The sequence below is a fragment of the Chelonoidis abingdonii genome, chromosome 10, assembly GCF_003597395.2.
Source record: "Chelonoidis abingdonii isolate Lonesome George chromosome 10, CheloAbing_2.0, whole genome shotgun sequence".
Lineage (NCBI taxonomy): Eukaryota > Metazoa > Chordata > Testudines > Testudinidae > Chelonoidis > Chelonoidis abingdonii.
The window spans coordinates 35,592,322-35,606,124 of record NC_133778.1 but is presented as its reverse complement, the minus strand read 5'-3'; the positions used below and the strand labels follow the sequence as shown (position 1 = coordinate 35,606,124).

The window sequence follows — 13,803 nt, the reverse complement described above, 5'->3', positions numbered from 1 at the left end:
ATATCTTTCTCATCATGACGCATTGAATGATGAAAGGGTGAGTAAAGAATGAAAGATTGTGATGTACACTGAATTACACACTGTTGTACCTTTGGCTGGTGGAGGTTCCTTTCTTTTCGGCACAGGAACAGCCATTTTTTCTTCTGGCACAGGTTTCTGTGGCATCTCTGGCACTTTAAAACATTATTTTGATTGAGAATACCTCACACATGCCATTCCAAACAGAAAAGCAAAAAGACATGTTCACAAAGATTTCAAATGAAGATATACCTCCCGAAGAGCAAGGTAATAAATGTTTATATTAAACATACAACCAAAAAAAACCCCCTATCACCCCTGGATAAACACTTTTCAAATCACTTCATATCTGACCTCTCAGTCCTCATCCTCAAAGTAAACCTGTGCAACATCTTCAAGACATGAGCTTGGGAGATTAAATTCATAACTTTACTAGACACTAAAAATTATGGACTCAATAAAGACACTTGATTTATGGCTCATTACAACAATTTGTAACCCGCTAACCCTCCTTTGTCCTATGACTGCAGAGATGCTAACTGCCCATATCACCTTGGATGGTGTCTTGCAACATGTGTTAACTCCTTATGCTCAACTTCTTATGTTCTACCTTATATTTAGCTGTGACACACTGAGTACCTTTCCCAGACTTGAAGAAGAGCTCTGTGTAAGCAAACAAGCTTGTCTCTTTCACCAACAGAAGTTGGTCGAATAAAAGATATTACCTCACCCACCTCATCTCTCTAATATCTTAGAACCAGCATGGCTACAATTATGCAGCAAACATTCAAATAATAGTAAAGTTAATTAAATACTAAACAAAGTTTGATAACTTCAGAGAAGAGGTGATGTACCTTTCACTGGAGGAGCTTCTTTTCTCTTGGGAACAGGTACTTTTTCCTCTGGGATAGGCCTCTTGGGCACCTCAGGTACTTTAAAAATACCATTTTTGTTTTAGGAATTTACTTACAAAACAACAGGAACATAAAGTACATGAACTCAATTGTAGTGCAAGAAAGTTACTCCAGCACAAACAGGTACCACTCAACATCAATTTAATATTAAAAAGACAGGAAACAGCACAATAAAGAGATGTGTTTATTTGTAATAAGCCAAATCCTGCAGTTCTTACTTGGCCATTGATCTGGCAAGGCAAATTTATCTTAATGTCCCATTGGCCCGGAGCAATGGTCCCCAGGCAGTGGGAGCTGCAATCAGCTGCGGATGGTGCAGGTAAACACACTGGCCCGGCCCGCCAGGGGCTTTCCCTACACACGTGGCGATCCCTGTTTGAGAAATCCTGTATTAGCTGATCAAAGTAAATCCTAAATTCACCTCTAGGGTGGAGCCACTATGGGGAAAAGATAAAACAAAAATTTTGATAAGACCTTAACTTCCTTTTGAAATTTGGACTTCTCCTAAATCACACAGGCAGTTCTGGATTTTACCCTTTGACTTTGTGTTATGATGTGAGGTGTTGGACACAGAGCTGGATGGGGAAAGGTTTTTCTGTCCTATGAGGAACTTTGAGATTTTGAAAAATATCCCATCCCCAAATTAGGGCAAAAAGTTGAAATCTCAAAAATGTTGATGAACCAACAATTTTAAACAAATGGATTAGGCTGATTACAATGCTTAGTGTCAATTTTAACATTTTTAAAATAAAATGTTTAGTATAAATTAACTAACATCTTTTAAAAAGTTGTTTCAAACCAAACATTGAATTTTTTTTTGTTTTGAAAGTGTCAAAACAGGACAGTGAGAAACTTTTTTTTTTAATATTAGGATTGGGAGATTAGTTGAAGCCTAACATTTCCTGAGAACTGTTTCAGAATCAACAAATAGACATATTCTTACAATACAATGTTTTGTGGAAAAGTTCCCTCTCCTTTGAAGGTTGACCTGATTACTTTGTCAGTGGAGATTAATATGTAAGGGTGATGGAGATTTCCAAGCATACTCACCAACTGTTCTCCCTATGAAAATATTTAAAAACTCAGAGAGATGGACTGGATAATCTAATCAGCCCTTTCTATTTCTGGCTTCTCAGATGTTAAAAAAAAATCCCACTGATGATTTAGGATTTTCCAAAGCATCAAAGTGAGAGTGAATGGGATTTGTGTTCCTAAATCACTTAGGCACTTTTGTCCACTTAGGCCACCCATCACTGGGATACAAATGTCTTTTCTTGTGATTATGGAACTTTAACTTAGTCAACGGGAATTTAAAATATGGACTGATAACAAGATAAGGTCCCAAACCAGCATGAGATAAAACTGACTGTAACATTCATTGCCGTATCTGATTACACAGACTCCCTTATGCTACCAATTGCTTATTTACAACATGGAATGCTGATTATAGTTACAAAAATTGTAATGAACAGTAAGCATTCAAACACGCAACATACTTTGTAACACACACCAATAATTAATTATCATAACAAAGTTAAAATAATGTACTGGAGTAATTAAAAGAAAATAATATTTGCAAAACACAAGAGTTCTGTATGATTATATCCCAAAATTTCATTATACCTTTCACTGGTGGGGGAGCCTCCTCTTCATACTGTGGAACTTCCTCCTCCTCCTCCTCCTCGTATTGAGGAACTTCCTCTTCATATTGAGTAACATCCTCCTCCTCATGGTGGGTGACTTCCTCTTCATAGCGGGTAACTTCCACTTCCTCTTCATAGTGGGTGACTTCTTCTTCATAGTGGGTGACCTCTTCTTCTTCCTCTTCATACTGGGGAACTTCAACATATACTTTTTCTTTTTGGACAACTGTCTTATGTTCTTCAGACACTTTAAAAAGATATCAATTTAAAGAACTTTAAAAATCATCACAAAAATAAACAGTACCATAAAGCTATGAAGCATTGTAATGTAAGATCTAAATCAAATCAAGAATGTTCAGTAAAAACACAAGGCAGAATTCACGGCACATTTACAGCACTGACATATAAAGAATATATATTCTAATACTTCAGAACTATATTATAGAATCTAATGCTATATCCAATGTACCTTTAGCTGGTGGCTTCTTCACTTTTTTAGTAATAGAAATCGGTAATTTTTCTTCTATGACTACTTTCTCAGGAACATCAGGCACTTTAAAGATACAGAATATTTCCACTTAAGAACTTTAAAAAACAACATACAGAAGCACAAACACTAGAGGCAAGAAGAAAGATATATAAAATGGGTATCTAACATATACGTGGCTCACATATTGCCAAGGCAACTGTGCAGATTGACAAGGTACTATGGAAACATTAAACAACAGTTTTACACAACAACAAACAGACATAACATATCTCAACATATACATATGAGCAGCTGCTCTTTGCTGTACCCATTTCTGCCAACAGTGCATTTCTACACATTCCAATCAAATTCTGAGAAAATTCAGCCCCTCTGTGACCTCAGTGACTGCCCCTTTCCATATGAGGAGAGCAGAGTCCTTCACACAAATGTGGCTCTGTGGCTCTCTTTGAGATTCTCCAGTAAATACAGCAAGAGCCCTCTGACAGTCACTTGAGACAAGAATTTGTACAGAACAGATAAACATTCCAACCCCATCGTCCTAGCATAAGATGGGACAGGGAGTACAAAGAAGCCACTTGCACAGATGGAAGCAGGCAGTGATCCTGTGCTTGGGTAAATTAGGAGCAACCCATGTCCACATCTGGAAAATGACATGATTTTAACTGTAAAGACTCCAAAAAGCTTATTATGTAGATTATGTTCAGTTTTGCAGATTCATCCAGGAGAGAGTAGACACTTTGTTGATGGACCTTCTTCTTTTTTTGAAACAGTACTGGGTATTTTTTTCTTCTGTCGCTGAAGTTGCTGGTTATTAGCATGTGAAGGTACCCAGGAAAAACTACAGTGTGCCCTGGCATTTGGATGACCTTTTACGATCTTTGAGATGGCCATTAAATTGGGGATTTTCTTCTTGGTAGATGGAATCTACTTGGCAGTAATAAGAGTACGTATTTCTACCTAGATTCTGCAAGGAACAACCTAATGTTGGCTTGCAGCAGCAAGCTGCTGTGAGGGTCTAGTTCAAACAAGTGGCTGCTTTTTTAAGATGCCTGAAGCCATAATCTGCAAATCTCCCACTTCTGGTAACAAGTGTTCTTTTTAGGGCTGTGTTAAATATGCCCAGTTTCTTTATAACTTTCTGGCAGGGTTGGTGCATAAATTTCCAGAGCCCCAAAGTTTAATCTTAAGTGTCATGTAAGTCTGAACTTCTAAACTCTAGATGAAATTGATTGAGCCTGGCAACTTTCATTGGTTTGGTTACAAAAGAAGACACATTCAGCCCAAAATGTCCTGGCCAGGAGACTCTGCTGCCCAAGAAAGCTTTGTGCCACTTGCTGCACTTCTCCTTGCCTTCTGGGCGAGGCCTGCAGACCTTGATGTCCTCTCTCTCTGGGAACAGCTGGCTCACTCTCCCTTCACAGGCTCTTCTCCAGGCTGCTGGCTGGTCTTCTCCCCCATCCTGTTATTTGGGAGGCCAGCAAAGTGCCTTCTCCTGCAATTCTCCTCTTCTCACAACTCCCAGTGCAGGTGTCCTGCCCATCCTACCACTTATACTGCTGCAGTGAGACCAAGTCTTACTGCTGTGGCTCTGCCAACCTCTTAAATCACCCCAGGGCTGAAACACCCAGAGTGCTCAACAATGGGCTTTCTCAATAGCTTGGAGCACTCAGGGTTGTCTCAGCCCCAGAGTGAGTTGAAGTGCTGACAGGGCAGCAGCAGAAGGCTCAGAGGAGCCTTTCCTTTATCACTACTTCAGGAAGTGCTGCCTTTCCTTAGGAGAGGGGGAAGGGAGGACAGACCACCCAGAAGAGGAGAGCACCTCCATATTTAGTAGGGACTTGGCCAGGCATCTTCGCCTCACAGGGCAGAGAGAGACAGGCAGCACACTGGCAGCACTTGGATCCAAGACAGGACCTAATTAAATGATTAAGCTTCCCCCAGGAAAACAAAAAGAAGTCATGATGGAAGATTTAAGGCTCTTGAGAGCAGAGAAATTCAAAGAGCTTCACTTTCAGGAAAAATATTGGCCTGCCCCAGGTATAATACAAAACTTTAATCTACACTCAGCTTTAAATCCTGAGTTTTGCTTGCAAAACAAAATAGATTAAGAAAAAGATGGCAGCAAAACTAAAAGATTTCATTCAGGCCTAAAACTCTTTAGTTTAGTTCATACCTGTGTATGAAACCTCCTCCTCTGTGTGAAGAGAGATGGATATTTCCTCTGACAATGCCCAGTGCTCTTCCACTGTTGGTACATTAAAGGTAAAGCCTAGTTTTAGTATTGTTTCTCTGAAACAATATTTGAGGTAGAGGATATATATTCGCTATCCACTCAATGTGGTTGCTACAGAAATATGACATTTTTGCTTTTCTGCCGCCTCCAACACCAGATAAATTGGAGGGAAATGCACCCCTACTGTTGCCCCTGTACCCCTGAAGGTTCCTGGGATTTTGGTGGAAAGTCAGAATTCAAGAGAATTTACTGTGGCAATATGGCAGTCAGACTGGATGACCAACAGTCAGGCAGTGAAAATAGTTCTTTTATCATTTAATCCATGGATGTGGGTACCTTTTGCTCGTGGAGCTGCTTTTCTTTTTGGAACAGCAATGGACACTCTTTCTTCTGTGACAACTGTCTTTGGAACTTCCGGTACTTTAAAAATAGCAATTGTAAGAATACTAAATTGCAAAATTCAGACATTCTCTATTAATTTGATGCTCATGTTAAAGAATTATGGATGAATAAGTACAAAAGAAATGCACATTTACAAAGTAAGCTTTTATGTTTAAAAATAGACATGGACTTCAAACCAAAACAACAAGGAAACATGAATTTAAGTTAACAAAGACAACAGATTAACTTAAATTTTAGTGCACAAATAGCTGGATGTGCATTTGGCTTGTGGAATTTATACTTTCTGTATCAGAGGGGTAGTCGTGTTAGTCTGGATCTGTAAAAGTAGCAAAGAGTCCTGTGGCACCTTATAGACTAACAGATGTATTGGATCATGAGCTTTCGTGGGTGAATAACCACTTCGTCAGGTATTCACCCACGAAAGCTCATGCTCCAACCCCTCTGTTAGTCTATAAGGTGCCACAGGACTCTTTGCTGCTTATACTTTCAGAAGAATAATACCAGGTTTTTTTCTTCAGGGTAAGCTTCCTATGAATTTCAGACATTTTAAATTATTGTGCTGTTTGAGTAACAGCAATAATATTAATAAAAGCATGAAAAGAAAAACAGAGAAAGAGACATATGCACATAAAAAAGAATGACTAAAAGATATTTACATGACACATTAAAGGCTCTAGAATTTAATTGCAAGATTGTTCAGTGTTGCTGGCACCTTCCAGCACATGTAATTTAACTACAAAATTTCACACACAGAAAAAAGATGAGAGAGGTTTTTAAGCCCATCAGAAAATGACAGAAGTTAAGGACACAAAGGCATCTTTTAAATAAAAATGCTGGTGATGTGAAAAGTCATTGACACTTTTTTTAAGAGAAGAGACAGTAAGCTTCTGCATATGAATGGTGCTAAGTTGATCAAAATTAGTGTGTCCCCAAAACAACTACTGCAATTAATAATAGTTTTGAATACACAAGAAATGCAGGGGAGCAACTGTTTTACATAATTTTCTACATTTTTTGCAGAGCAAAAATCAAAATTCCTTTTAATTTATAACCAAATCAGTATAAACTGTTTATTTTATTTTAATCAGACCATTCACAGATTTAAGGCCTGCTGGTTCTCACTGATTTCTGATAGGTAGAAGCCTCCTGTATCACCAGAAAAGAGCTGATTTACCTTTAGCCGGTGGAGCCACCACTTTTTTGTGGACTGGAACGGGTACTTTCTCTTCTGGCACAGCTTTCTTGGGAACTTCTGGCACTTTAAAGAGATTTTTTACTTTTTGGAGATTTGAATTACACACAAACAGTAAAAACCACCAGGCAACAAAAATACAAGTGCGGAGACCTGATATTTTTGTTAGTTAAATAAGGAAACATGCATCTAAATCTACATTTTATGCAATGTAATCAAACCATTATAGATACAAGACATTAGTAACAGACAAACATCTGTTGCATAGTTTCAAAAGGCAATGTACCTCTTTTTGGTGGAGCCTCCTCCTTTTCAGAGATAGCTACTTTTTCTTGGGTGATAATTTTCCTGTGTACTTCAGTCACTTTAAAAATATTAAATATAGGAATTTTTAATTGTAATATTTGGAATGAACTTTAATAATAAGCAGCTAGAAATAAATCTTTTTAATCTTAATCGATTTTTGTTGAAAGAAAATATATATGAAATTTCACTGAATACAAAAATGAGAGAGTAAAAGAAGAAGGAACAATTTACAAAAACAGTACAAAGGACACAAGTGATAGTCTATACATAGTGAAGATCCAGACAGATGTTACTGTCACTAAAACACAAAATATCTACATGAAAAACATTCGAAACGAGCAAACAAACATACATAACGTCTAAGATAAAGGAACAGATAAAGACATCTAGAGAATATTATTTTCATTAGTTTACCTTTGGTGAATTGAGGTTCTTCTATTTCAAGAGCAACAGGAGGTATCCATTCTTCTGGTGGTTTTTTCTTAAGCACTTTAAAAATATTGTGTAATTTTAGAAAATTGGAATGATTTCAGAACTAAACAGACTAAGAGAAAAAAGCAACATAGAAATCTCACTATGAATACAACTGGCAATGGACACAAACAGGCACATGTACATGTGTAATGCTAAAAAATTAAAAGCATATAAACTACATTTTATTCAACAAGATAAGAAGTTAAAGACTGAAATTGAAAGAAACACATTTTTCCAAGTTATAGGAAGCAAATAACTGATGTACCTCTGGGTGGCGGAGCCTCTGCCTTTTTAGGAACAGGGACAGGTACTTTCTCCTCAGGAACAGCTTTCTTACGAACTTCAGGCACTTTCGAAAGAAGAGTTTTAAAAATATTGGTCTCTAGTATTCTGAATATATTTTGCATATAACATCACAGTATTTCCTTTGTTTAGTAATAACCAAAGTGTTTATGTAAGGAAAAACAAATACTAGTATACAGAACACACAGTTGTAATGCAAACAATCCGACTATGATTTATAAGAAACTCATATCTTTATTAACAGACACTAAAACCAAGAACTTGAGAAGAGAAGACCCGTGTCATGTCTTTCAAGGTAAGGAAGTATCATTTTAATTAGTAAGTGTTTTATACCTTTTGCTGGTGGACCTTCCTCAGTTTTAGGAGCAGCAGGAACTTCTGGTGGTGGGACAACTTTCTTAGGCTTCTCAGGCACTTTAAAAATATTACAGTGTGTAGTTTAAGAAATAGGAAAGGTGTCAAAACAGTAAGGAAACACTTGGTTAGTCAAAAGAGATGTTTGTAACACACATGTAATAGGGACATACATCAAAAACAACAAAATCAGAAACACTAAGATGCAGAACAATTGACATTTGATATTTAAGTGTTGATGTACCTTTAGCAGGTGGGACTTCCACTTTTTTGGAAACAGGGACAGGCTCTTCTTCAGTCACTTTAAAGATATTAATAGTAAAGATACAGAATTGATGTGTTTGGCACATTTGAACACCTTTGGTTAGTGTATCTATGGAATGCTTGATTTAGGAAATCTAATTCAACCCGTCTCACCTGCCCTAGGAGTACTGCCTATCCCCAAATGAGTAGCAAGATCCAAACTGTGTAGCCATTTACCAATATCTGAGAACCAGGGCATACAATAAACACGGGGGGTGGCTGCGTGAGTGTCAAGTGGAATCTTAGATGGAGAGACCAGTTGGTAGATTTGGGTTTGGGCTATAGACATTTATGTCAAGCAGCAATCTTTTGTGGTGAGCCAAGTCCTTTCTTATATTATAGTCTCTGTTGAATTTGTTTTAGAGAAACATTAGGTGGATGAAGGAAAAGTGGCTAATTTACTGGAAGGTTTGGCTCAGATTTAAAAACATGGTTTTCATTTGTAATATATTTTAAAATCAGTGCTGTCATTTTCTAGGAACTCTGAACAAAAAGATTGTGAAGAAAATCACATCAGGCTAACATTAGCTTCTTCTTTGTGATGCCTCCTCCTTTTGGACACAATCCTGCAAAATGCTGAGCTACTGTAGGTATGAAGTGCTCTCAAAGACTGATCCAACTCCCCCTGAAGTCAGAGTGACTTAAGTGGGAGATGGCTCAGGCCTGAACATGCAATACCGCTAGGAGATGCTCAGTGCTGTGCAGGGCTAGATCTAATGCCCTCTCAAGCTAATTGAAAGTCTCCCATTGAACTCAGTGAGACACTAGGAACACATAAACCTCACTGGAATTTGTCATCTTGTGAATTCACCTGGAAACAGGCAGATTCAACATGTCATGTGCAGAGGGAATTCAGGCAATGGCTTTGTGCAGTGTTACACATCCACCAATATATTTTTAAAGGTCACAAGTGTTTCTGTAAGTTTGCTCATTCTCACAAAACAACAAGCAAATAAGAATTTAAGTTAACAGAGACAACAGAGCAACTTAAACTTTAATGCATCAATAATGGGATGTATATTTGGCTTGCAGAATTTATACTTTTGGAGAATAGTAGCATGTTTTCTTTTCTTTGGGTAAGCTCCCTAGGCTCTTCACTTTATATTATTGAGCAGTTTTAGTAGCAGTAAAGATATTTATAAAAGCATGAAAAGAAAAACAGAAAGAGACATATGCACACAAAAAAGAATGTCTAAAGCATATATACATGACACAGTAAGGACTCTAGAATTTGAATGTAAGATTTTTCAGCATCGCTGGCATTTTCCATTACATGTAATTTAATTACAAAATTTCACACACAGAAATAACATAAAAGATAGCATTTTAAACACACAAGAAAATGACAGACGTTAAGGACACAAGGCCATCTTTGAAAAAAACTGCTGATGATCTGAAAAGACATTGATAGTTTTTTTTAAAGAAGAGGCAATGAGCTTCTGCATATAACTGATGCTCAGTTAATGAAAATTAGTGTGCATGCAAACAACTATGCATTCATAGCAGTTTTGAAGGCACAAGAAATGCAGTAGTCTGACCATTTTACATGATTTTCTGCATTTTTTGGAGGGCAGAAACCAAAATTCTATTTAATTTAAGGAAGTCTAAGCTTTTTTTTTTTTTTTTTAAATCAAACAATTCACACGTTCAAGGCCTGCTGGTTCCCACTGATTTCTGATATGTAGAAGCATCTTGTTTCACCAGAAAGAGCTGATGTACCTTTAGCTGGTGGAGCCACCACTTTTTTGTGGACCGGAATGAGCACCTTCTCTTCTGGCACAGCTTTCTTGGGAACTTCTGGCACTTTAAAGAGATTTTTTACTTTTAGGAGTTTTGAATTGCTCACAAGTGGCAAAAATAATCAGGCAACAAAAATACAAACACAGAGTTCTGACATTTGTGTAAGTCAAATAAGGAAATGAAAGCACACACCAGAAGCTGTATTTTATGCAACATAATTAGACAATTCAGGACACAAGACATTAGTAACAGACAAACATCTGTTGCATGGCTTCAAAAGGCAATGTACCTCTTTTTGGTGGAGCCTCCTCCTTTTCAGAGATAGCTACTTTTTCTTGGGTGATAATTTTCCTGTGCACTTCAGTCACTTTAAAAGTATTAAATGTAGGAATAGTTAATTGTAATATGTGGAATGAACTTTAATAATAAGCAGCTAGAAATAAATCTTTTTAGTCTTGACTGATTTTTGTTCAAAGAAAATATATATGAAATGTCACTGAATACAAAAATGAGAGAGTAAAAGAAGAAGGAACAATTTACAAAAACAGTACAAAGGACACAAGTGATAGTCTATGCATAGTGAAGATCCAGACAGAGGTTACTGTCACTAAAACACAAAATATCTACATGAAAAACATTTGAAACAAACACAACAAACAAACAAAATGTGCGAGATAAAGGAACAGATAAAGACATCTAGAGAATATCATTTTCATCAGTTTACCTTTGGTGAATTGAGGTTCTTCTATTTCAAGAGCAACAGGGGGCATCCATTCTTCCGGTGGTTTTTTCTTAAGCACTTTAAAAATATTGTGTAGTTTTAAAAAATTGGAATGATTTCAATACCATAGAAACCAAAAGAAAAAGCAACACACAAATCTCAATATGAATACACTGGCAATTGACACAAACTGGCACATGTACTTGTTTAATGCTAAAAAAAATTAATAGTATCTAGCTATATTTTACTGATCAAGGTAAGAAGTTAAAGATTGAAATTGAAAGAAAGACATTTTCCATGTTATAGGAAGCAAACAAATGATATACCTTTAGCTGGCGGGGCTTCCACTTTTTTAGGAGAGGGGACAGGTACTTCCTCCTCTACGTAGAAAGGCTCTTCTTCACCCACTTTAAAGATATTAATATTAAGAATACAGAACTGGCCAATTTGGTATATTTGGTCTATTATTGCATATACTATCTTCACAAGTAATGAAATGATTGAAAAAGAATAACCAAACAGCACTGACACCCACAGCACATGTATTTGCTGCTTCATTTCCAAATTGTTTCCTTGAGAACACTTGTAAACTTTCAGAAAAACTATGATGTGAAAAAGCCAAATGGAGCCCGTGGTTAGTGTATCTGTGGAATGCTTGATTTAGGAAATTGAATTCACCCAGTATTCACCTGCACTAGAAGTACTGCCTATCCCCAAAAGAGTAGCAAGATCCAAACTCTGTAGTAATTTACTGATATCTGAGAACCAGGACATACAATAAACTCTAAGGATGTGGCTGCTTAAGTTTGAAATGGAGTTTTAAGGTATATTTACAGTGCAAAACCCAAACAAACAAAACCCATAGGAAGGAGTCTCAGAGTCAGGGTCAAGGTACGTGGGTTGTCACTACAGTGCTTTAAAATAGCAGTGTAGATGTGGGTCTCAAAGCCTGGGTTCCAACCTGAGCAGAATGTCTACACTGGTATTTTTAGTGCTGGAACCTGACCTTCACAAACCTTAATCAGTTGACCCAGACTTTGAAACTTACTGCTGCTGAGTGTTGGGTTTTTTTGCAGTGTTGATGTAGGGTGAGATAGTTTCTAGTTGCAACAGGGAAATGGGCAGGCCACCTGGTAGAGTTAGGTTGGGGATGTATGCACTTACTTCAAGCAGAAACATTTGTGCTCAGCCAAGTCATTTCTTTTATTACAGCCTCTGCTGAATTTGTTTTAGAGAAATAGTGGCTGGACAAAGGAAAGGTGGCTAATTTACTGGAAGGTTTTAGCTCAGATTACAAAATATAATTTTCATTTGTCATATCATTTAAAAATTAGTGCTACTACTTTCTGCAAACTCTTAACAAAAAGATTAGGAAGGAAATTATATCACAATAATGTTGGATACTTTTTTTTAAGGTGTATCCTGCCTCTGGACATGATCTTGCAAGGTACTGAGCTACTGTAGGTATGAAGGGCCCTCAGAAACTGATTTAACTTCCCCAGTGTCAATCTCAATGACTTATTTGGGAGCTGGGTCAATCCAGAACACTCAGCACGTCCAGGAGTTGCTCAGTACTTTGCAGGACTAGATCTAATGCCCACCCAAGTCAATTGAAAGTCTCCCATTGACCTCAGTGAGACCCTAGAAACACATAAATCTCACTGGAATTTGTCATCTTGAGAATTCATGTGGATACAGGCAGATTCAACATGTCACATTCAGGGGGAATTCAGGCAATGGCTTTGTGCTCACTGCCCTCTGCAGTGTTAAGTTACCTGTGTTACAGATCCAGTATATTTTTAAAGGCTACAGGTGTCTCCGTAAGTTTGCTCATTCTCACAAACAACAAGCAAACATGAATTTAAGTTAACACAGACAACAGAGCAACTTAAACTTTAATGCACTAATAGCTGGTGCATATTTGTTTTGCAGAATTTATACTTTTGAAGAGTAGTAGCATGTTTTCTTTTCTTTTGGGTAAGCTCCCTAGGCACTTCAGACATTTTAAATTATTGTGTAGGTTTAGTAACAGCAACATGAAATCAAGAATGTTCAGTAAAAACACAAGGCAGAATTCATGGCACATTTACAGCACATACATACAAAGAACATTATATGTTGTATCTAATGCTATATCCAATGTACCTTTAGTTGGTGACTTCTTCACTTTTTTAGTAATAGAAATTGGTAATATTTCTTCTATGACTACTCTCTTGGGAACATCAGGCACTTTAAAGATACAGAATATTTACATTTAAGAACTTTAAAAAACAATGTACAGAAGTTTAAATACTCGAAGCAAGAAGTAGAACATTAATACACAATGGCACAATTCAACAATACATAAGAAAGATATATTAAAAAGACTATCTAACTTATATGTGGCTCACAGATCACCAAGTCAACTGAAGATTGATGAGGTATTATGGAAGCATTAAATCATAATTTAATAACAACAACAAAAAGACATAACATATCTCAGCATATACATATGAGCAGATGCTCTTTGCTGTACCCACTTCTGTCAACAGTGCATTTCTACACATTCCAATCAAATTCTGAGAAAATTCAGCCTCTCTGTGACCTCAGTGACTGCCCCTTTCCATATGAGGAGAGCAGAGTCCTTCACACAAATGTGGTTCTGTGGCTCTCTTTGAGATTCTCCAGTAAATACAGCAAGAGCCCTCTGACAGTCACTTGAGACAAGAAT

General features: G+C 37.1%; 1 protein-coding gene across 1 annotated transcript in view; it reads right to left on the bottom strand.

Moving 5' to 3' along the window:
- The window catches only part of TTN (titin), a 321,905-nt gene that overhangs the window by 146,509 nt on the left and 161,593 nt on the right, over positions 1-13,803 (bottom strand). Inside the window, exons 131-147 of the mRNA XM_075069826.1 lie at positions 13,239-13,322; positions 11,420-11,500; positions 11,097-11,171; positions 10,662-10,739; positions 10,352-10,435; positions 8,574-8,630; positions 8,309-8,389; positions 7,938-8,021; positions 7,613-7,687; positions 7,179-7,256; positions 6,875-6,958; positions 5,635-5,718; positions 5,239-5,310; positions 3,045-3,128; positions 2,556-2,822; positions 873-950; positions 90-173 (exon numbers count right to left, since the gene is read on the bottom strand). Coding sequence (XP_074925927.1) covers positions 90-173; positions 873-950; positions 2,556-2,822; positions 3,045-3,128; positions 5,239-5,310; positions 5,635-5,718; positions 6,875-6,958; positions 7,179-7,256; positions 7,613-7,687; positions 7,938-8,021; positions 8,309-8,389; positions 8,574-8,630; positions 10,352-10,435; positions 10,662-10,739; positions 11,097-11,171; positions 11,420-11,500; positions 13,239-13,322 — 1,530 coding nt within the window. The remainder of the gene's footprint in view (positions 1-89; positions 174-872; positions 951-2,555; positions 2,823-3,044; positions 3,129-5,238; positions 5,311-5,634; positions 5,719-6,874; positions 6,959-7,178; positions 7,257-7,612; positions 7,688-7,937; positions 8,022-8,308; positions 8,390-8,573; positions 8,631-10,351; positions 10,436-10,661; positions 10,740-11,096; positions 11,172-11,419; positions 11,501-13,238; positions 13,323-13,803) is intronic.